This window comes from Fundulus heteroclitus, chromosome 13, assembly GCF_011125445.2.
Source record: "Fundulus heteroclitus isolate FHET01 chromosome 13, MU-UCD_Fhet_4.1, whole genome shotgun sequence".
Classification (NCBI taxonomy): domain Eukaryota; kingdom Metazoa; phylum Chordata; class Actinopteri; order Cyprinodontiformes; family Fundulidae; genus Fundulus; species Fundulus heteroclitus.
In genome coordinates this window covers 19,382,122-19,406,068 of record NC_046373.1, presented here as the reverse complement: position 1 = coordinate 19,406,068, position 23,947 = coordinate 19,382,122, and the positions used below count along the sequence as shown (strand labels likewise).

Below are 23,947 nucleotides of genomic sequence, written 5' to 3'. Positions count from 1 at the left end.
TTTTAAACTCAGATTTTTATTGGTCAGTACAACGAAATAAAACTTAATATCTTCACCTCCTGCAGATATAGACTCCTCAGGGCTGTTGGTGATGCACGCTGAAGAAGAAAAAATATATCTATATATATCTGACAACTCCACCTTTCTGGATGTGCGGCGTTCTCCTTGTGGGAAAAACTTAAATTAGATGTAAAAGTATGACTGAAGACGTCTTGGTGCGCTGGCTGGGCGAGCGTGGCTTCACAAACAGGACATTCCCAGGTATGAACAATGGGGAAAAAAACTAATTATGTTGTTGGTAAAAGCAACATAATATGTTCTAGAAACACAGAATTATCAAAGTGGGACTTAAATTAATATCTCACAAAAAAAAAAAACTACAAGTAAATTACTGATTTAGAAGGTATAAGCAGTTAAAACTGCTTGACAGGAAACTGAATTAGAGCAGAAACGTTGCGGTGTCTACATTTTCAGCTATCCGTCGGCTACATAAACTTTGGCGATGGGACCGGAGGAACAGGAACACGAGGAGATGACCTACAGCTAGCTGACTGTGCATGAACTCTGATTCAATCTGACCTTTATTACACTGACGCTCCATCACAACATTTGATGCAGTGACTCATTCTGGAGCAAAAAAAAAACAACACAAAAGGAAATTATATATAGATATATATATATCTCCACCTCTGATTTTCTTTAATCTTCCGTCTTCACTCTGCAGCTCAGCAGCCTTCTCGGAGCCTCCGGGATCTTTACGCATCTTGCCGGTTTTTCCTTCGTCTTCTTCGCCTCCGAATCTTTCCGTCTGTTTATTAGCTTCCATGTCTGAATAAAAGTCCCCCCCCCCCCCGATGCCCACTGGGATCTGCGCAGCTTCAACAGAGCGTGGACTTGAACACGCCTGTCTAGCCGGTATTTGTCCCCCCTGAACTCCAGACGGAGCTGTCAGTACCGCGGGGGCGGGAAGGGTCTTTTCGGGGGGAACATTGGACCCCCTCCCCTCGGTCCCGGCCGTTTCCCTCTGAACCTCGGGTCGGGCCCGTTGAAACGAGGGAAAGGCGGGCGAGGCGGGCCTCTGGGGGGCGGATGGCGAGCTAGGAGCGGGGGCCGAGGCGGGGGGCCCCGCTGGCCCGGGTGGCGTATTTCGTGACGAGGAGGGGGCGGCCGCCTCGGCGCGTACTGACGAGGAGGAGGGGGATTGTGCTGCTCGTGGGCAAACCAAGGGTCCACTGAGGGCGAGAGCGGGGGGGAGAGGCGGCCTCTGCCTCTAGGGTAGGGATGAGGAGGACTCCCCGGTCTGAAATACGGCTCCTCGGGCCTGTAGTAGGGCTCTTCGTAGCGGAACGGGGCGTCTGCCTGTCCGGGGTCGTCGTGGTAACGCATTTCGTCCGGGTGGGGGTGAAACTCCTGAGGTTCCTGCGGGCGCTGCTGGTCGTGGAACGGGCCGTCGGGATGACGCAACGACGTATGCTGATGGTCATGAACCACCATGCCGCCGCCGCTGCCGCCAAGACTGTCGCCTCTTCCTCCCCCGCCCCCGCCGGCTGTGTTGTGCACAGGCTCCCGCTGCGGGGGGTTCATCGGACCGCTAACGGGGGACGTCACCAGGGGATCAAAAGCAGGAGGAGGCGGCGGCAGCTTTGGTACAGGAGGAAGCGAGCCTCTGAAGAAAGAGGATGCTGCAGGAGGGACCTGCTGCTGGGAGACAAACTCCTGGGTTTGCTCCGTCTGGTAGGGATACAGTCCTGCTGTGTTGTTCTCTCGAACTCCCGGCCCCAGCATGTTGTAGCCGCCAGGCTGCTGGGAGCTCCCCTCGGGGCGAGCGTCACCAAACCAACTCTGCTCGTTTGCCCGCGGAAAGCCCTCCAGTGTCTGTGAGCCGCCGGCGCTGCCCGGGACGCCCTCTCCGAAGGCGGGCCCTCCCGGACGCATGGCGACATGCTGATAATGTTCGCCCGGTGCAGGAATCCCACCCTCTAACATCTTCTGTTTCCCAAACAGGAACGGCTGGAAGACCTGCCCGTTCTGAGCCAAGCCCGGCAGCGGGTGAGCGGGATGCTGCGGGTCGTTGGGGTTCTTCTGCATGCTACGCTCAAATGCTACAGCAGCCTTGGCCGCTTCGTCGACAGACGACCGGTTCTTGCCGGCAGCGAACGGGACCGCCACCGGCTTGTCCATGATCTCATCTTGAGTCGGGGTCCCTCCTCCCTCGTCCCTGACCGGGGTTCCCTCCTGGTTGTCTGTGGCAGCCACCGGGCTAAGACCCTCCCCTCCCACGGCCGGGTTTGTCGGAAAGCTCTGGTCGAAAGCACTGAACGCTGGGTTCCCCTGCAGGAACTTGTGGATTTTGGACTCCAAGCTCGAAGAGGAAACGGACGGCTCGGGATCGGCACTTAGATCCATGTTTCTGTGCAGCGCTTGGACGAGTGCGGAGGCTTTGTTTGCGGTTTTGGGGGCTGCCTGAGAGGTCTGCTGCGCCGCAGAGTTTGGCGCGGGTGCTGGAAAAGGGAGAGTCGTGCTCTGGGAGGATTCTGCAGACGACAGTGAGGGAGAGGAAGTAATCTTGCCTGGAGTGAAGGGGTCTGGGACAATATTTGAGGACAGGAGAGGAGTGATGCCTGGATAAAAAGAAAGAGAGGAAGAACACGGGTGAGTACGTGCGGCCACAGGCGCTGCTTTCAAACATTAAAATCTCCAATAAAACAGACGATGACCAACCCTTTAGGCTCTGGGTTTGGCTCTGGACTTTGGACAGAGCGCTGAGCAGGTCTGCAGGACTCACGTCCACCTTGGAGAGGATGTTCACCAGCGAAGTGGCGTCCTGTGGGATGAGAGGGGCGGTGGGTTTGGGCATCATCGGCGGAGCTGCGGGACGATCTTCTACTGCTGCTGCCAAACAGAACAGGACAGTCACTCAATGTGTAAATGCATACACACTGCAAAAACGGATCTAAAAGTAAGCAAAATGTTCTTAAACATAGTGTTTTTGTCCTTGATTTGAGCAGGTAAATAAGATCATCTGCCAATGGAATGAGCATTTTTGACCCCTAAATTAAGATAATTAGACATCCTGCACTTGAAATAAGATGATGGAGATGAGGTGTTCCTATTTTACTATTCTATTGGCAGATCACCTTATTTACCTGCTCAAATCAAGGACAGATACACAAATTTTCAGAAAATCGTACTTATTTTTAGCTCCGATTTTGCAGTGCAGTCGCACGTTAGTTAGATACAGTGCCTTGCTAAAATATTCAGACTTCAGGTTTTATCCTGTTACGGCCACGCATTTTTATTTACTCTATTGGGACAAATTAAACTACGCAAATTGTGGCTACATTTGTATCCAACCCTCCCACAGTCAGTACTTCATAGAACCACCTTTCACTGGGTTACAGAGACACGTAGGGCAGGGCGATAAATCGATTTTAGCCATTAATTCGAATTCGCAATTCCTAAAGATAAAAATTTTGACAAAAGTCGAGATTTTCTTTTTTGGCCAATGCATTCTTGTGGGCTCCGGTGAAACATTGCTTTATATCAGCCCTGAAAGCGGGATATTGTTCAATTGTGCTAATAGCCTGCAATGTTGAATATGTGTTTGGGAAAATATATTGTCAAAATACTCTAAAAAAGGAAACAGTTTTACCCCTAAGAAAAGACACCAGGACTCACCTGTAGTCTTTATGACTGGACTCAAGCTGTTGAGGATGGAGCCAATTTTACCCATATCAACACTTTCCAAGGCAGCTGCAGAAAGACCTGCAGGAAGAGCTGCAGGAAGAGCTGCAAGGGGAGCTGCAGGAGGAGCTGCAGGAGCAGATGCAGGAATAGATGGAAGGATGCTTGTGGAAACCTCTGCGAGAGCCGCCGAGGAAATGAACAGAGGAGTGGCCGAAGGGACAGTTGTGCGGAGGGATCCAGGAACGGCAGCAGGAACGTTTGCAGGAACGTTTGCAGGAACGTTTGCAGGAACGTTTGCAGGAACCTCTGAGGGAACGGCTGCAGAAACAGCTGCAGGTGGTTTGACCTGCGGTATAAGCGGCTCTGTCGGTACCGACGGCTCACTCTTTGCAGGGATTGGAGCGGACGCCGCTGGCTGGGGGACGGAGTCATTCTGCGGCGCAACTAAAGTGAAAGCGACGACAGAAAATACCAGTTAATGATACAAGTTACACATCGAATCTGTCATTCTATGTTGGTTTTCTAAAAGTAAAACCACACGCACAAATAAAAACAGCCCACCTATGATGCCGCCGCCTTCCATTTCGTCCTCAGAGAGCTCCATGTCCTCCACTTCCCGGTTGTCGTCCTCGCCGATGACCTCTGCTGGTTTCGGGGACGCTCCGGGTGAGGACAGAGGACTCGGGGCCGGCGGCTCCGCGTCGTCATCCATAGCCGAGCCGTCGAGGTCTGGATCAGGGTGCGCCAGCTCCAGGCCGTGGAAAGGAGACTCTGAGCCCGTCGGAGAGGGAGCGTCTGCAGTAGGCGAGGGGATGGGGGACTCGTCCAGATCTGGTAAGGTCGCCTTCAGGGCGTCCAGCTTACGCTTGAGGTGGGAAACCCGGTTAGCGAACGTTTGGTAGGCCTGAAGAAAACACAAAGAAAGTTATAGTTTATGAATAAACCTTCAGATCTGGTGATTTTTTTATTATTATTAGGGACTGACATCAAAAATATGGGAACTGTAGACTTAATGGGGCAAAGAAACTTCTACAGAGAAAAAATATACACAGGACTGTCTCAGAAAATTAGAATATTGTGATAAAGTTCTTTATTTTCTGTAATGCAATTAAAAAAAACATGAAATGTCATACATTCTGGATTCATTACAAATCAACTGAAATATCGCAAGCCTTTTATTGTTTTAATATCGCTGATTATGGCGTACAGCTGAAGAAAACTCAAAAATCCTATCTCAAAATATTAGAATATTTCCTCAGACCAAGTAAAAAATAAAAAATTATAACAGCAAAACAAAATCAAACATTTGAAAATGTCCGTTAATGCACTCAGTACTTGGTTGGGAATCCTTCTGCACAGATTACTGCATCAATGCCTACTAGTATACTTTTTCACGGTATTCTAATTTTCTGAGACAGTCCTGTATAATCTGAGTTGATCTTTTAGGTGCATCCAACTTCAACTTCTTCTTTTTACACTTAAATATTTAAAAACCATAAAATAATTCAGAGCTAAAACCATAAATACTTACGTTGGCGACAATCTTGACCTCTTTGTACTGCATCTCGTAGAAGATGTCTGCATTCCCAAGAGCCTCTAGCAGCGCAGGGCCCGCTCTGCTTTGTTTCTCAAAAAATCGGACGAACTCCTGCAGCTGAGCGCTTCCCTCCTCAAAGTCTCTGGAGAACTTCTTTCCTCCTGCTTTATCTGCAAGAGCGGGGCAAAAATCGGGAGGCGTCGTTGGAAAAAAAACTCAATTTGGTTTCGAGTTGAAAACCCGATCGGTGTTTGACGGCGCGGCACTAGAAAGGACTCACCTTTGAGCTTCCGGAGAGCGTCGGAGCTGAAGATGTCGACCCTCATGGCGGCCAGCTGTTTTTCTCTGAGGTCAACCTCTTCTAGGGATCTCTTGTACTTGGTGAGCTGGTCTAGAAAAGCCTGAGGCTGAAACAGCGGGAGTCATGTTCTCTGATCAATATGCAAGTTAATGGACACAAGAAGGTCTACTGCAGGGGTGTCAAACTCATTTCGGTTGAGGGGCCGCATACAGCTTAATCTGATCTCAAGAGGGCGACACGAGTTAACTCATTGCAAGATTAAATAGAACTAATAAATGTGGACTTATTTTTGATTTTCATATTAAATGAATTTCACTTTTACACAATATATTATGAATACCCTCAGCGTTTTTAAGAAAATATGTGCAATTTCAACAATACTTTTATTCAGTTAAACATTTACTTAAGTGCATTATGCGTAAGAACTGATCACTGTGATTGGACAATGTTGAAAAACATTTATTCACATTTTTTGGAACTTAAAAACACTGTACTGCATCACAAAATACATCAAACAGATAAAAATTAATAAATTATTTAAAGGTATACTATGCAACAGGGGTTGATTTTCCAGCGAGGCTCCCCCCAGAGGGTGAAAGTAAAACTGCACTGTCGTAAAGATGCTCAGCTGTTCTGGTTCCTCCGTCAAGCCAGGCGCGGTTGTTTTGAGCTTAGCAGACAGGCGAACGCAACGAAAAGTGGAAAAAACGGCAGTACAAACAATGACTAACACAGTGAAGGTATGAACATCAAGCTTCCCGCAGCGCTATCTTGGCGAGGCGGAGGCCGCGGCCGCCTCGCCAGTTTTATTATTATTATTATTATTATTATTATTATTATTATTATTATTTATGTTGGCGAGACGCTACGGCCGCCGCCTCGCCAAGCCGCAGCCGCCGCGGTAGCGTCTCGCCAACATAAAAAAATCAAATAAATAATAATAATAATAAAACTCGATATGCTTGTATGTTTATTTGACGTTGACACGCGGTTCTTTGTTGTTGCTTTCGCGCGTGCATATAGTGAATGGCAGGGCAAAAACACATGGAGTTCTCACCGTAAAGCGAGACTTCTGTGTGTGCGGGCCGTGAGCTCGCACACACAGAATTTCCCCCACAGACCACCAGGGCGGCCGAGAAAACCTTTGTTCGACCTGAAATGACTCATTTAATCATCCAAAACGGTATGGAACACATTAATTAACTGAAAAATGTTGCATAGTATGCCTTTAAAATCAATTTTCCACATCTGAAGCTTAATCTGCTGATTAAAACACAGCGCCCCTCGTGGACAATATAGGAACTGTAGATTTTCAATTAAATGAAGTACATGTTTTTTTCAATAATTGTTTTATCATTCTCTTCCTTTTATCTCCTCTTTCTTTCACCTTTTCTTTTTTTTCTTGTTCTTTCTTTCCTCTGCTACTTTCCCATTGTAGTGTCCATATCATTTGAGATATTCCCCGCATGAATCATAATAAAACTATTCACATTCATAAATCAAGCGGAGCACTATGGCAAAAGCAGTACTGCTCCACTTGTGAAAGTCAAATCTGATGAGCTCTTTTTGGCATTAAGACAACAAATCTTATTGCCACATTGCCACACAGGACACTGGAAAAACGAAAAAAAAGAAAAAGAAAAAATCTTTTTTTTTTTTGAATAATGATAATGCATTTAGCCACCGGGCCAGACTAAATTGTTCAACGGGCCGGATCCGGCCCACGGGCCGTATGTTTGACACCCCGGTCTAGTGTGCCTAGGGAGGAGGTAATGGGAGTATTTAAGGTCGCACTCACCACAAACTCAGCAACAACCTTGGATTGCAGATCAGCTTTAGACTCAAGCGGAGCTTTAAAAATGAAAAGAAAATTAACAAACACGTATAATAATCCGCACGCACATTTATAGCATACATCAAAAGCAAACTTTAACACAGATATTGGGGGGGAAGTTTGGAAGATTTAAGGACACGAATGTTAACGGAAGTGATGAAAGCGCTCACTTTTTTGCTCCACGGGTGTCTCGGGAGGGGACTCTTCTTTAGCCAGGATATTCCTGAGATCAGTAACGAGCGTCCCCGAATACACATCCCTCTCCTCCCAGATGGACAGAATCCTCTCCACAGATTTAATCGTCTTGAGTTCACCGTCAAGTCTGGGGAGAAGTAGAAAAAAGGAAAGAAGAGGTAGAAAAATAACAGATTTATCAAAACGTTTTTATACATGCCCTCATAGTCCTATTTTCTTAATCCATCTTATACTTATTCTTATCTGTAATGCAGTAACTATTGTGAAGGACTTTGTTCAGGTTTAAATGCGTTATAATAATACATTTAGAATTGAATTTTGGTATGAATAGAAGAATATATGAAAGTAATTTATTAAAAGCACCAGAAAGTCTAAATGAATACTTTATTGCTCCAGAATTTTGACTATCAGAGGGAAACCAACATACGCTGCATGTTGCCACCTTCACATAAAGAGCCCAATGCACGCTCCATATTATCAAAGAACATGTTTGGATCGGAGGCAAACTGAAAAACGCACCTTCAACGTGAGGATGTGATGATGCCGCTGTGCTCTCAGCACTCGACTAATAAACTTTCTTTCTAGCTCGTATCAAATCAACTTTGAGATGCTCCCTTGCAAACTCAGCCCACTCAAAATCTTAGCAGCATCCTGTTGCAATGATCTTACATCATGCTCCAAGGTTGGCCTGTTCAACTGAATTGCTTTAGGGGCCGGAAATCCAGCAATTAAAGTCATTGTGTTAAAAAAAACAAAGGAGTATTACCATGATCTGCTACTTTTTAATCGAATCATAAATGTAATAAGCAGAAAAACAAATGTGTAAGTCGAAGAAAGTGCTGAAAATACTTTCCTCTTTTTTAATGCAAAACGTGAGAAAATATATGTAGCAGTTTTTGCACACTTCACACGTCCGTCCATATAGACACAAATTGAAGGAAAATGCCTGAACCTTGCGTCATTTCAGCCAGAACATGTGGCAGCTTAACTTTTTTCCTGTTCACGCAGACAATAACAAAAAAGCTGCTTCCATTTCAGTTCGTAGCTTTAGGTAAAAAGTTGCAGCCAATACAAAAACATCACAGCTGATACGGTGAGTCAATAAAACAATGTTACAACATCATAACATAGGTAGTCTACTCCAAATTGCAGTTTCTGTAAAGCTGTGGAACGACCATGGTTGTGCACAAATTCACAGAAAAATGAAGCCCAACTCATTGATGGCCACTAGAGGGCAGTACGTGAACAACATTCGCACTGCAGGGAAATGCAACCCAAATCCGATATTTTTGCCCCCCAGAACATCCGATCTGTGCCACTTCCACGTGTGCTACTAATTCGACTATCGGATTTGTGCAAAGCGTCCGCTGTCTGAACGGTCCTGTCGCATTTTATCCGTCTTTTACGTCACTCTCCTAGCTCTCGCTACACATCCACACACAGTAGTAGTAGCTAGCGCTCCATTAAAGTCCATTATTAATAGCTGCGCTGCTTTCTTTCTTTTCTTTCTTTTTTGCACATAAACAATGGTTGAACATTCTGCTGTATACTGTCCTTGCACACTGTTTTTATTCTCCTGTAGTGTTACATTCTGATCACTGCTGCATTTTATATTGTAAATCTGCCTTGCACTGTCGTATGCTGTATGCAACAAAATTTCGTTCTGTATGCACTCTGTACATGCAAAATGACAATAAAGTTGTTTAAGTCCATGTTCTTCTTATCTTACTACGTTGCTCAACTGCTTTCTAATAATAGCAAGGTTTGATGCTGCCAGTACCCATGTTTCTTTTATTTTTTCTATTATTTTTTAAACAAAACTGTACTTAAACACTAGGGCTGGACGATAATTCAATAACAATATATATCGATTGATAGGCGTGTATCGATGATCAATAAAAGGTTCAATAGAATAAAAGTTTTTCTTCCTTTTGCGTTCTAGCCATGTAGATTAATATCACAGTCATTACATCCTCCCAACAAATCAGACGCAGACCCAGGAACCAAGCTCCGCCCCCTTCAAAGAGTTCAGAGAGCATGCATACTTTTTTCTTTTTTAAAAACTTGCAGTTTTGGTAAAAAGTTGGTTGAATTGAGGTTTGAGTTTGAATTCAATCTGTATGTGTTCTGTATCTATAAAAATAGGTCGCTAAGCAACAGCATTAAATGGCCAGGGGTGCACTTAAAACATGTGTTTTGAATTTGTTGATAATTATTGATATCGATCAATATGATTTCTCCTGAATGAAAAAAAAAAAAAAAAGGAAAAAAAAGTAACCCTTGTTCATTGCTTGTTTGTCAGTTTTTGCCTCATTAAGCGTAATGTGAAGTGGAGTGTTCAAAGACAAATTTCGCCACGGGAAAAAAATAAAATATTCCTTTCGTTATCTGCGCATGCGGGTCGCTTTGCGGTCACACTTTATGAAGCCGGTCGCATTTAATAATAGTATGAACCACCTCAAAAACCCGATGTCAGCAAAAAAAAAAATCACAATTCAGCATAAAGACCTAGAGTGTGAACGAAGGCTAAGAATTGTAAGCGGCTACAGCGGACGATGATTTATTATAGTCTGCTATAAATTCTTTTTTTGAGTTGTAACAAACAAGGAGTGACTTGATATTTTCATTTAGTTTCCAGGACCACTTCACATGAACACTGTTTCATTATTGGCCTATTTGTCATAACTCATTTTGTTATTGCGATAACAAATGTTATTGAATTTAGCTTGTTGTCCTGATATTGTGCAGCCCTAGTGTGAACAAAGTCCGACACGGGACACATTTAAGGACCACCTACCGACCTGACCCGACTCCCCAAAGCAGCGATACCCAGACGGCGCCCGTTTAAAAGAAAAAAAAAAAGGAAATAAAAACTTCTGCAAATATCTGTTGCCAAAATGAGTCCTGTCATCAGCTGATCAGAACAAATGTTTGGAACATTGTAAATACAAGAGTTTTACATCTACTACCCAGGATTTTACTGATCGGCTGATTTTAGGATGTTATATGAATTATATGAGTGATTTTCTCGCTTATATATTGTCTATGTTAGGAGTTCCCAAATTTATCAGCCTGCGACCCCCAAAACATCAGTGCCAGAGACCGGCGACCCCCTCTTGACAGGTTAGGGGGTGTTGGTATTTTTTTTCCTATTTCTTTTTTAAAATTACGAGAAAAAAGCCATAATAAGTTCTATGAGAAGTCCAAAAAAAAATATTTTGAAATCAATGTTAAAATGAAGTTATGCTTTGGTATTTGTCTCACTAATAAAGAAAGACTTAATATTTTTAGCAAAGCAGCATCAAATCCTTTTTAGTATCAGGACTTTGAAATGATAGTTTATTTTTGTTTCCACACAAAAACACGAAACAATTTTGAGATTAATTTACCATATTTGCAAGAAAAGAATTTGATGGTGAATGGTAGTAAATTTTGGAGGAGTAAAAAAGAAATTTCCACGATAAATGGCATAAATTTGCTACATTAAAACAAGCATGTCTATGACATTGGATCGTCATATGCGTCGCCTCGTGACCCCCACATGGTGTTTTAGACGTTTAAATCTCTCTGCACCGAAGCAGACTGAAACCACACAGCTGACCTAATAGTCTGTAGCCAAATGTTAATGTTCATGTCAAGTTTTCTTTAGGTTTTCCAGCTCTTGCCCAAACTTGAAAGGCCTAGCAACAACCAAAAGGACGCCGGGACAACTCAACTCAGTTCCAATTCCTTTATTTGTCTTTTCTTTTGAATTCAGATAAAGCTCACCATCAGGTGAGCAGCTTGATAACCTACAAAGATAAAATGCACACGAGTTAACACAAATGACAATTAATTCCCTTTATTTTATTTTTTTTTTTTTGCATTTTGAACCAGCTTTTAAAACTTAATTGTAGTTGAAATGAACAATAAAACTGCACATTGCAAGCCACACAATGTCCCTAATCTCAAACAGTTCAGACATACTGTCAAACAAACATATAATCTCCCTTGGTTTTACTGCACAAAATATGAATCATGTAAACTGAATTTTATACAGTCCATTTTAATCCCCAGATGGACACATTATCTCCTACCAATGATGTTTTTAGTTGTAGCTGGAGTTCCTCTTTTGCTGTGCAATCCTTCTGTGAAGCCCAGGTGAGCAGGAAAATGGTCAAGGAGCGCTTGATATTACGTCAGAAGCACTCCAGTCGGGTGGGCATTTTTAAACTGTCTATTTATGTATGCATGTACTGTACTATGTAGGTTAAAAACATACATAATCATGCAGTGCAGCACATACAGTATATGTAGGGTATGTAGGGCAGGTTGCTGCGACCTGATGGATGAGATTTAAATGTTCAAATCAAAAAAGATAGCTGGCGGTCCCTTATACGGAACAATGTAAACAGACAAAACAACTGCCGAGAGGTTTAAAAGTGTGCAAAGAGTCGTCAGCAAACACTGAAATGTTCAAGTTAATTGATGCTCAAGATAAAAAAGACGGGTAGCAGTCAGTTTACAGGTCGACCTTCTTACAATTGGATCAGCCAAAACGCACCTTAATACCAAGTCTAAACCGGGGCCAGTAGACGGTTTTTATTGCTTTCATAAAAATAAATAATGATCAAATGGGTTCCTGGTTCAATAAAAAAGGGTGAAACATCCCTGTTAAGCATTGAATCAGCTGTTAACATGAGCGTCGCATGATTTATTCTACAGGTTAGCGCCTGGAGCTTTGGCCACACTGCAAAAAGTAAACTAAAAGTACAATTTTCTTGAAATTAGTGTATTTTTCCTTGATTTGAACGGCTAAATAAGACTATTTGCCAATGGGATGAGTATGTTTACCCCTAAAATAAGATAATTAGACATCCTGCACTTGAAATAAGATGGAGATGAATTGTTCCTATTTTAAGTGCGAAAATCTCATTCAATTGGCAAATAGTCTTATTTACCTGCTCAAATCAAGGACAAATACCCTAATTTCAAGAAGATTTTACTCACTTTGAGTTCCCTTTTTGCAGTGCAAAAATAAAACACATGAAACGGTGTTTGCTCATCAATCATCTTTCATTTGGTCTTGTTTAAACGCATCTAGATTTGACTATGAATAATAAGAGTCTTCATAAGGACATTGACACGTTAAAACGAGAATCGTGAAAGTCCATCTCTGGTGCGTGAAACTGGGCGAGAAAGCACACCGCATCACAGCGCTGCTGTTCTTTGGCTTCAACTTCCACGTCTAGAGCTGCCACTGCAAAAACAGAACTAGAAATAAGTAAATTGTTCTTAAAATCAGTGTATTTGTCCTTGATTTGAGCAGGTAAATAAAATGATTTGCCAATGGAATAAGATTTTTGGACTTAAAACAGGAACAATTCATCCCCATCATCTTATTTCAAGTGCAGTATATCTAATAATCTTATTTTAGGGGTAAAAATACTCATTCCATTGGCACATGATCTTATTTACCTGCTCAAATCAAGCATAAATACGCTAACTTTAACAATATTTTACTTATTTTTAGATCCGTTTTTGCAGCTCTGCGATGTTTCCCTTTTAGATGTTTAGGTATTGCAGCAGGGCCGACATAGGAGCGATCAGCTCTGCACAGACTCCACTCACATTGTTGGCAGACGATGGAGAATCCACTGTCTCTATAACTCACCGTAGCGCATTACAGGTATCCATTAGACACCACGCGGTTCTACTGGCAAGACCTTTTGAGATCGCGTCCGGTAGAAAAAGATCAAATCGTCACTATTTTGCCTGGGAAGCACGTCGCAGCAAGGCATCCTTTCACGACCCTGTCCTCAATCTGCTGGATTTCCCTCAACACTGAGGAGGATCGTGAGAATCCACCTTAAATTTCAGCCTCACCACGTTTGTATTGTGGAACATCGATGATAATCAACCAGGAGGTGGGAGTTAGGGCTGGACGATATAGAAAAAAAAAAGCATATCGATAAAAATAGAACTCATATGGATCGATATCGACAATTATCAACAAATTCAAAACATATATTGTAAGTGCATCCCTGGCCATTTTATGCTGTTGTTTAGCGACCTTTTATTTTTAGATACAGATACACACAAACAATGAATTCAAACTCCCTACTTTTTTTTTTTTTTACCAAAAAAAGTTTTTAAAAAAGTAAAAAGAACACGCGCTCTCTGAACTCTTTGAAGGGGGGCGGAGCTTGGTGACGGAGCAATCCTGGGTCTGTGTTGTGATTGGTTGGGAGGACGTAATGACTGTAATATTAACCTAAATGATAGGCTAGAATGCAAAAGGTAGGAAAACTGAACTTTTTATTGATAATTTTTTTTTCCTATCATCGATATATATAGATATATAGATATAATATTATTGAATTATCGTCCAACCCTAGTGGGAGTTTCTCTGCAGAACCATGATGAAAACTTCTTCTTGCTTTGTGGCTGACCTCAGACCCCAACGCACCCCCACATCCAACAATGAGAAACCAGAACATCAGAACGGTGGCGGCTTCATCCACTGTGACAAGGCTGTTACCTGCTAATCTTTGAGAAGTTTTACTTCAAAACCTAAAAACACGAGAAATCAGAGGCGTTCCCTTCCCATCTCCCATCCCAGCACAACCAACTTCCTGCAAGCTACTTACTTGACCAGCTGGAAGGCGTCTGGCAGCACCTCAGCGAACGCCGTGCGGTAATTGATGGCGTTCTTCCTTTTGCAGTTCTGAATGACGTCGTTGGCGAGGTACAGCAGGTTCAGTCTGTGGGAGGGGTTAGCTGCAGGGGAAGACACGGAGGACAACATTAGTGTGGTCGAGAGAAACCCGCCCCTTTAGACATTTAACTGTCCCAAAACCACCAAGATACATCTGCTGAGAGAACCAACATAAAAACTAATGTGATGCAACGAATAAATCCGTACAAGCAAATGAATAAGTGTAATATTAAAAGATTTGATGTTAGTAACTCAGTTGTTAAATAAATGATAAAGCCAATGACTGACCAATAGCTGCCGGTTTAATGCCGGACTGTAACAGCCTTCCACTCTTTACTAGCACAAAAGAATTTAATAATTTCACTGCAAAGAGAACCTTTTTGAATTGAGAAAGCTTCCTGGAGAGGAAGCGAAACGTCTTCAACTACGAAAAACAAGTCCAGTTGCTTTGTTTTTTACTTTTTTGGAACTGCAAAGAGAAACTAAAAGTATAATTTTCCTAAAATGAATGTATTTGCCCTTAATTTGAGCAGATTAATAAGATTAGCTGCCAATGAAATAAGATTTTTGCACTTTAAATGGGAACAACTCATCTCCATCATCTTATTTCAAGTGCAGTATGTCTAAATATCTTATTTTAAGGGCAAAAATAACAATTTCCTTGGCATATAATCTTATTTACCTACACAAATCAAGGGCAAATACATGATTTTACTTACTTTTTGTTCCTTCTTTGCAGTGTTCCTGGGTCAATTATATTGTCCCAAACCAACATTTTTAGACCCACTTTACTGGTGGTGTGCATTGGTTTCTCAGAAAACATCTTGTGTAAGTTAATGCTCTCAATGCCGTTCAACGAAGAGACCAGGCCAGCAGCCATAAAAATAACAATATAAAACAGACAATCATAAGCAATACTCCACATTCTAAATGTTATGAGCTTTCGTTTTTCATGCTAACGCCATATGTAGCCAGTTGTTGCAGATGCTCACACCCAATACTAATAACGTTGGCCAAAATGCTAAAGGCCAGAGGGTGATGGAAGCACAGACGAGACGGAAGAGAAAAAAAAAAGTAACAAAAATCAAATAAACAATGAAAGAAATGATATACATAATGTTAATAAAACTGTAATAATGAAAAAGGTGATGTTAGTTCAGCCTCAGCTGGAATAATGCAAAAATAAGCGGCAGAAGTTTTGTTTTTATTTCACCAAACTTGCAAAGATTTTATTTTTACTTTTTATCTGCTCAAAAAAAATAAAAAATAAACACACAATAGTTTATTGAAAAAAGCTAATTAGTGTGATTTCTGTAGAAATGAGATCAGCATATCGTTGTAGATTTAAAACCTAAAAATGGTTCCCCCAAATAATAAACCAACCAAGCAAACAAAAAACAGCAAATTATATCCTGAATTGTTTTGGGTTGATCATCTATTTCTAGATATTTTTTTTTGGTATTTTCAGCAAGAACAGAATATTTGCTCTGTTGCTTTATTTAGCAAAGTATAAACGGGCAAACCCAAGTCCACTTCTTAGAAAAAGCTGCTGGAACTTACTGGTCCTATTTATTATTAAATTAAAAGCAAAAACAAGGCTGATAAAATATGAATAGTTCCACTTTATTATATGTTTCACATCAAGAAGATGTTAATTTGTGTTTTGTTTTTTTGACAGGCCTCACCCTCTATGAAAATTGCACCTCAAAATTTTTCTTTTTAAACATCTGCATCAAGAGCCCGAGCTGGCAAGACCAAATTTAAGCCATTTTTTAATTGTTAAAATCGTTCAGAGGGCCAGAAATGGGCCCTGGTCAATATTTCTGACAACCCTGGCTAAAGCAACAATCAAAATTTAGACATTTCCAGAGCAGTGCATGAATGTTTTTCTAGAAATGTGTTTGCATAATAAACTGGACAGACCATGACTAATTATTGTATAAACAGCAGATTTACTGAAGAATATTTTAGTAGTTACCCAATTCTACAAAACAGGCCTATCTGTACCCCAATAAATATGAACAGTTCTGTCTGAAACTGATAACTGTCGTCTTGAAACTACGTTTGTCTGTTCTGATGTAGGAGAACACACTGCAAAAAGGAAATAAAAGTACAAATTTCTTGAAATTTGTGTATTTTTATTTTATTTGAGCAGCAAAATAATACTATTTGCCAATGGGATGATTATTTTTACCCCTAAAATAAGATAATTAGACATCCTGCACTTGAAATAAGACGGTGGAGATGAATTGTTCTTATTTTAAGTGCGAAAATCTTATTCCATTGGCAAATAGTCGTATTTTGCTGCTCAAATCAAGGAAAAATACACAAATATCAAGAAAATTTTACTTACTTTCAGTTCCATTTTTGCAGTGCAAAAGATCCCAGAGAAGAAGAAAAAAAACAGTTGAACTAATTTACAAAGACAGATGCAGAGTTGCAACTAAGCAGCCGGGAAAGGTTAGAAATGTGACCTTCATCAGATATGATGGTGTGATTTCCAAGGTGAACCAACAGCTACAGCTTCTTATAACCTTGCTAGTAGAGATAATGAGAGCACCCACAGCTGAGCAAATACCTTTAAGCACATCTAACTCTGCTTTCACGGTGCAGGTCGTTGTGGTTATAATTTTTTCCCCTTTTGCATGGCTGTGTTTCACAATGCTTTGTCTTCTCTAACCTCCAGTCGGTCGAGGCAGATGACCGTTCATACTGAGACTGGTTCTGCTCGAGGTTTTCCTCCCGTTAAAGGAGACTTTTTCTTTCCACTGTCACTTCATGCTTGCTCAGTATGAGGAATTGCAGCAAAGCCATGTACAATGCAGACGACTCACCCTGTGGCTCTACGCTTCCCCAGGAGTGAATGCTGCTTGTCGGGACTTTGAAGCATTCAACTGGTTTCCTTATATAGGACATTTTTGACCAATCTGTATTATCTGATTGAATTTGACTTTGAAAAGTGCCTTGAGATGACATGTTTCATGAATTGGCGCAATATGAGTAAAATTTAATTGAATTAAAACTGAATATGTTTACTATTCGCAGCTCAGGACAGACCAGTATGTGCAAAAGAACAACAATGTCACGCCCAGCACGCTTTGGTCCACGAACCGTGGACGAAACCCACCCGAAAACTCACAGTATCGTCAGTGTTGTGCCCCACAGCCGTGGGAAAACGTGAACGTTTGATGAATAATGCACAATTCCAGCCTTGGGAGGGAGGAGCCTTACAGCAGGAGACCCACGGCTCTTACAAAACATTCCTCAAAATGCAGAAATCACTCCTCCATTTCCCCCGTGAAGCGACAGTGGAGAGGAAAACTTCCCTTTAACCTCCAGCAGAACCAGAACCAGGCTCAATGTGAATGGCCATGTGCTTCGACTGACTGGGGGTTAGAGAAGACAGAGCAGAGACACACAAAAAAGGAGACAAAGAACCACACATTGATCCAGGAATCCTTTCTATGTTAGAGGGTAATGGCGGATGATTTTTGGTCCATATCGCCCAGCCACACACGTAAATATAAGCAAATGTTTGTTGAAATAAGCCCCTGATGTCCGTTAGCTGCTAACGCTAATAGCTTGCTACAAGCTAAGTTACATGACATGATAACATAATTACCGTTAAAACAAACACAGTGTTTGATTTCATTCGCTCCGCAGTTGTCAGATTACCGGTAAGTACCAAGAGCGTTCTTATAGCATTATTAGCAGCAATAATGTTGATTAATGGTATTTTGTGCTACTTAAATCTATTATTCCCAGATAAATAATTACATAATATTAAGAATCAAATGTCCTAAAGGTTACTGGTTATAAATCTTGTAAATCAAAATTAAAAATCAATGTTCTCAGATAATGTTTCATGTACTTCTTTGAGCTGCATTAGTTCAAAGCTAATTTGACCTCATTCCAAATCGTGGTTCTCTAAATTAAACATCCTCAATGAACGTTAAAATCATCACTAACGGTTTTCAAGCATTTTAGGGGTCCTTCGTTAATGTGCGCACATAGTTCATTAGATTACGTTGATCTTAATTTTGCTCAGTAGTTTTAGTTAAGCTTTACTAGCCTAGTCAAAGGTTTTTGTTGACTGAAATATGTTTGACTAGAAGTAGAATCATTTCTGTCAATAAATTCTTATATTTGAAGACAAATTGTCACTTGTGTATTCCATATGTGTGCAGAGGTTGTCTTTTTGAGCTCGAATACGTCTTTCATCTATTGCCCAGATATCAAAGCTCAACTGGGCTGATATTCACCTGACAATACCCGACAGACTGAGAGGTATTAAAATTATTAAAATATGGAATAGCACTTAATTACTCAACAGTCACAAAGATGATAAATAAATACCACAGAACACCGTGATAAGATTTTACGTGTATATCACCCATCTCCATTTTAAATCAGAATTGACTTAATGATAAAAAACAACTTTGGGAAACATCTTTATGTATAAAAGAAAAGAAAAATATATTCTCAAGCCCATTAAAACAACACGCAGCATCTTCTGTGCTCTTAAAACAACGGTCTGAATGCTGAGAGGGCTGTATTTATCTCTGAAATCATTTACTAGTGTCACATTTGTGTTTGCTATAATTTCATCACGTTATTATATTCAAAAGAGCCATAAATAAAGTTCTTGTCGTCCTTTAGGTGAAGTCATAGTTTGCAGAAAAGTTCTATTCTTGAATCTAGACGCCTCTTTTAAACTGGCGAAAACAGACTGGATGGAAAAGTGCTGGCTAATTTTCTCTGGTTCTATTCTTCCTCTTTTTAATTGATTTATCAGTTTTCAGTCTCCCTTATTCTGCCGAACATTTGGTATCACTGTCCGCAGCATTACAATGTTATCTTAAAATAATCAGACTAATTGCAGGGGCTTTTATGAAATCCGGTGAAAATTTAACACAGGTAAACATGTAGATTTAAAACTTTCAAAAAGGCTGTTTTTCTTTATATTTAAATTCAAATTCAACAGCTCTAAATGGAAATTCCCAATTCCCAATGAAAACTTATCTGCAAAGTGCAAAAATATTTAAACTAGACTGTAGACAAGCACAGAGAAGCAAGTTAGTGACCAGAACTTGAGGATTTTAGCTTGACTGCAGAAAACCAAAACCATAATCTTATTGTAACAACGAAAATTGTTACCGACAACAATGTTTCCCTGCTCTTGTTTTTACCATCCAAAAGGTCCTCTCCACTCTCTGTAAGCTTTGACAACTCGCTCACCAAAATCTATTCAGCAGAAAAGGAGGGAAAAGTCCATCCATGAGGCCAAATGCAATATTTGCGTGAAGGCCATGAATCCATGGCAGCTGAAGGGTATTAGAATTATGGCTGGACAATTAATTGCACTTGCACTAAATCCCAAATCGCAGAGGTCTGCAATTTTTGGCTACATAACAATTAATGGATAAGACTCATCCTTTAGGTGTCGGTAATATGTTTAAAGTGGATTTGATTCCACATGGAAGGGAAGAGAGATGCAGCAGTGAGATAATCTAATTTTCATTTATTTTTTTAGAGTTTATATGATCATACTTTACCAGAAACGTTCAGGAATCTCACCATAGCATTAAGTACTGGTCAAACTGTTTAATACATAGACTTGTTTGTTGGGTAATTTGTAACTTTGTAATTTTATTAAGGATCCCCATTAGCTGTTGCCATGACAAACAGCTAGTCTTCCTGGGGTCCACATTAAAAACATAATGTCCTACTCACCAAGCTATTTTCTTGAATAATAATATTCTGATTAATAAAAAAATGTCTATTTCTTATGATATAGAGTCCTTGTTTACAAACATCTTTAACATTTTTTAGCCATTTTTGTTGCTTGTGAGAAAAGTCAAATTTAATCGCAATCGCAACTATGGTTGAAAGATATCGCAATTTAGATTTGTGGCAAACCCGTACAGCCCTAATTAGGGTGCATTTACACCAGCCTTATTTAGTCTGCTTTAACCGGACTCTGGTTCATTTGCTCAGAAGGTTTGGGTCGTTTAGGGAGGTGTGAATGCGCAATCGAACTCTGATGCGGACCACAGAAGAGGACATGGGTCCGCCTCAGTGAAGTGATGAAGCGAACTCTGGAGCGGTTCCAGTGCATATGGGAATGCCAAGCGGATCAGAGGCCGCTCCAGAAGCAGGAAGCGGACTGCAGCACTGGGCATTTTGGGTAAATACAACCGAAACAAACGTGAGTAGCTAGTGGTAATAGTACAGTAATACTAATGAAGTTACTCATATCCAATAAATACCTTGCTAGACGCCCGTGTTGGCATGACGTCGGTGCAAAGAAGTTGTTTGTGCCGCTAATCGCACGCCATCGCCTCACCACCTTACATAAAATATAAATATTATCTGTGGTCCTCCGCTCATACTGAGCCTACGGTTGAATCTTGCTTGTCTGGCACACTTGCCAAACACAGTATAGCAATAACACGGCTAAAATCTGTCACCATTCCATTTTGTTTACATTTCGTGGAAAATTGAAGTTATATTATGTTGCTGACCGACCTCTTTCCTTCAGTGGTTGCTGGTGAGCTCAGCTATTAGTGGCGGCGTGCTCAGTCACAGCAGCTCAGGTTAACCCTCCATCTAATGTACAAAACGTTGTATGTACTTTGTATGTATAAGGACAATTTTTTTTTTAAAACATCTTAATTTTAGTATTTCATCATCTGATCCTGAAAGCAGTAAGAGCAGACTAGGGGAAAATCATCTGATTTCAATCACTGCTCAAACAAATGGTGCATTACTACAAACGACAACCAATAATCAGAAGTTAAGTGTTTTACAGAACCAACCTGTGAGGGACACCAATGTTCTGGGATAGTCATAAATCGAAGAAGAAAACAATTTAAGAGTAGAGGTCAGTTTGAGACACGATTCCAAGCCTCCCATTTTGCTCCAGACCCCCTTCTGGTCAGTGCTGTTAAAAACCCTGAGCTATCAAACAGTTAAGTTTTAATTAATCTACTGTCTTCTAAGTCAAATCATTTTAGTGCAAAAATAATTTTTGTCTAAAGGTTTTTTTAAAAAAGCTCAAGCAAAACTACAAAGCCTACAATTTTTTTATGTGTATGCTGTTAATGCAACCAAAAAAAAAACCCCAACCCAACCCATAAGCATTAAAAAGGAAAAGGCCAACTTGATCCTAGACAGGTGTCTCATTCCCTCAGGTGAGCGCAACTGGCGCCAACAGATGAAGAAAATAATCAATCAATGGCCCAGAAAAACCATTCAATAACCCCTGTATCAAAAATGCAGCTAAGTAATAATAAAAGACAAAACTATTCAGTTGTTCTGCGCACACTCACCTATTCACACTGCTATTCCCGGAGACCTCTCTTAAAAAACATCTTGTTAAAGAAAAATGTGAATAAATTGGATATAACTGCACACTTTTGCACAGTATTGCCTGCAGTGTCCACAGGAAAAAATACTGTATGCACTTTAACTTAACCCACAAAATTTACTAAGAAATAAAAAGAAATCGCATAACTGTAGTGGCTTCGGGGATTTTTCTTCTTTTTTTCCCCCCATCAAATGGTCGCAGAGAAAAATAGTCATGGGTGATGATCAACATTTGGGCAACGAGGTAACAAAAAATAGGACAAATAATATACAAATAATTTACCATGCAATCATTCTCTTTTCAGTACGATCCAGACCAGTAAAAAAAAGCGTTTCGGGCTTTAAATAAGAACCCAGTAAGGCTAGTGCAGATTAATTTAAAGCGGTAAAACTAAAGCATCGCATTTCAGACGCAAACTTCAGCCCAGTCCCACACATTGCCATGGTTTCATTAACACAAACCAGTTTCCGATCGTCGCAACTGTGCTTTAAGCAGAGAGCAAAGCCACTCACATTTCTTCAAACACTTTATCCACTGGCGCACAATGAGGCTGTGGTACTTCTTGTTGTCTATGCACCACGCCGACAGTCCCTGGATGGAGTCCATGGTGTTGGTCAGACCCCTGAACCTCTTGTCCAGTGAGGCTTCCAAAGATCCGCCCGTTCCCGCTGCCATGTCCACAGGAGTTCGCTTTCAATCGCTCCAACATCAACTTAGCTCTGGGCTAGCACTTAGCTTAGCATGCTAGCTGAACCTTACACAAACACCATCGCGTTCAAAGGCCGTCCCGGTAGCCTCTCGCGGGATTTTCAGGCAGAGTAAAAAAAAAATCAGCCTAGTCGTCTTTAATCCTCTCCTCGTGTTTAAAAGTTATCCACGGCGAGAACCTTGCCCGAAGATAATGTGTCATATCATTTAACACTTATGGTTAAAACTTAGCGCCTTGTGACATCCTGGTCCACGGACGAATACTTCCGAAACACGCGGGGATGGTGGCGCCCCCTAGTGTATCGGAATGCAAGATTAAAACTTGAGCCAGCGCCACCTGCTGAGTTTTATTTGTAACGCAGGACATTTCACACTTTTTTTTTTTTATTAACCGACAATTATCAAATGGGTCTGTCTCTGTTTAATTGTTGATTTAAAACATACATATGTTATATGTATTTATACTTTTGGAGATTGGTTTTGTATGCTTCCATTGGTCCTAATGTAAATGCCTGTTAATTTATTTATTTTCCTTTGACTTGTATAAGTTAAGTTGATCTGCATATAACTGTTATTTTCTCTATTTTGTAAAAATGCAAAGTGGAGATTCCTACTTGAACATGTAATTGATGTTCTGATCAATAAAGTTGATAAAAAAAATAAAAAAATGACTGACAATTATCAGAGACACAAGTTATACTAGAAAATGCTGAACTCCCCACACTCCACTATAATCTGGAACAACAGATCAGATTCAGCTTTATTTGCCAAGCAGATAGACATACTTAGACTTAGACAAACTTTATTGTCTTTTTTCTCTGCACAGTGTATACAAAACAGAATTTAGTTGCATACAGCTTACGACAGTGTAATGAGATTGCAGTTGGAATAAGATAACATTACAATACAAGGAATTTGGATTATACAATGCTCACAATGTGCTTACTTGTACAATAATACAATAACACAATAATGGAACAGTAAAAAAACAATCAAACACAGTCTGCCGTACAGAGAACACATATGAACACATTATAAACAAGTAGGCAGACTGACAATAATGTAATGGAGCAGAGTGCAAAGTATGCAGTAGTGAATATTATTTCTGTTATTATTATGTAAATTTTTTTGAAGTGGGAGTGATGTACAGCTTCAAACAAACACGTCCCCAGTTTGATGTGTGCAGAGAAGTCTGGAATAAGTTACTATTGTGTGTGTTGTTATGTGCGGTAAATGGATCAGTATGTTAAATAAATGGCAACTCCTTGACACGGTGATCCATGTTTTTATATCATCCCGCCTGGATCGCTGTAATGGACTCTATGTTGAAATCAGTCTTTGTTTTCTCGTTTACAGCAGGTTCAAAACAATGTCACACGTCTTTTAACAGGTACTCCAAAAACAGAGCATAATGCCCCTAGTCTGTCCTCACTCCATTGCCTCCCAGTACATCTTAGAGTTTATTTTAAAACTCTTATTTTCTTATATTATTCCTATACTCGAATAATCTTTCCCCGCCGTACCTCTCTGAGCTTCTTCATCCCTACTCGCCCTCTCGGCCCCTCAAGTCAACTGAACTGCATCTCATGGAGGTACCGATATCTAAGAGGAAGCCCAGA

The 23,947-nt window shown here is 40.8% G+C and overlaps 1 protein-coding gene across 2 annotated transcripts; it reads right to left on the bottom strand.

Annotated features, from left to right (window-relative positions):
• rprd2a (regulation of nuclear pre-mRNA domain containing 2a) lies at positions 1-22,590 on the bottom strand. 2 transcript variants are annotated; one of them, XM_036145300.1, is made up of 10 exons: positions 22,133-22,590; positions 14,184-14,313; positions 7,530-7,681; positions 7,324-7,376; positions 5,505-5,631; positions 5,219-5,394; positions 4,249-4,591; positions 3,679-4,131; positions 2,722-2,892; positions 1-2,621 (listed from the first exon to the last, which is right to left on the bottom strand). In XM_036145300.1, the coding sequence occupies exons 1-10, from the start codon at positions 22,293-22,295 to the stop codon at positions 949-951; spliced, it is 3,441 nt and encodes a 1,146-aa protein (XP_036001193.1). In that variant the 5' UTR covers positions 22,296-22,590; the 3' UTR covers positions 1-948. The 2 variants fall into 2 exon arrangements, with proteins under 2 accessions (XP_036001193.1, XP_036001194.1); XM_036145301.1 differs by having other exon boundaries at positions 2,722-2,889.
• Between the last annotated feature and the right edge of the window lie 1,357 nt (positions 22,591-23,947).

Bases quoted from the DNA above. Each gene is read 5' to 3' on its own strand.
- rprd2a (XM_036145300.1), bottom strand. From the start codon at position 22,295: ATGGCAGCGGGAACGGGCGGATCTTTGGAAGCCTCACTGGACAAGAGG. The intron at 4,592-5,218 runs GTAAGTATTTAT...TGTTTTCTTCAG, and splicing joins AGGTCAAGATTGTCGCCAAC to GCCTACCAAACGTTCGCTAA. The intron at 2,622-2,721 runs GTTGGTCATCGT...CTTTTTATCCAG, and splicing joins CCAAACCCAGAGCCTAAAGG to GCATCACTCCTCTCCTGTCC.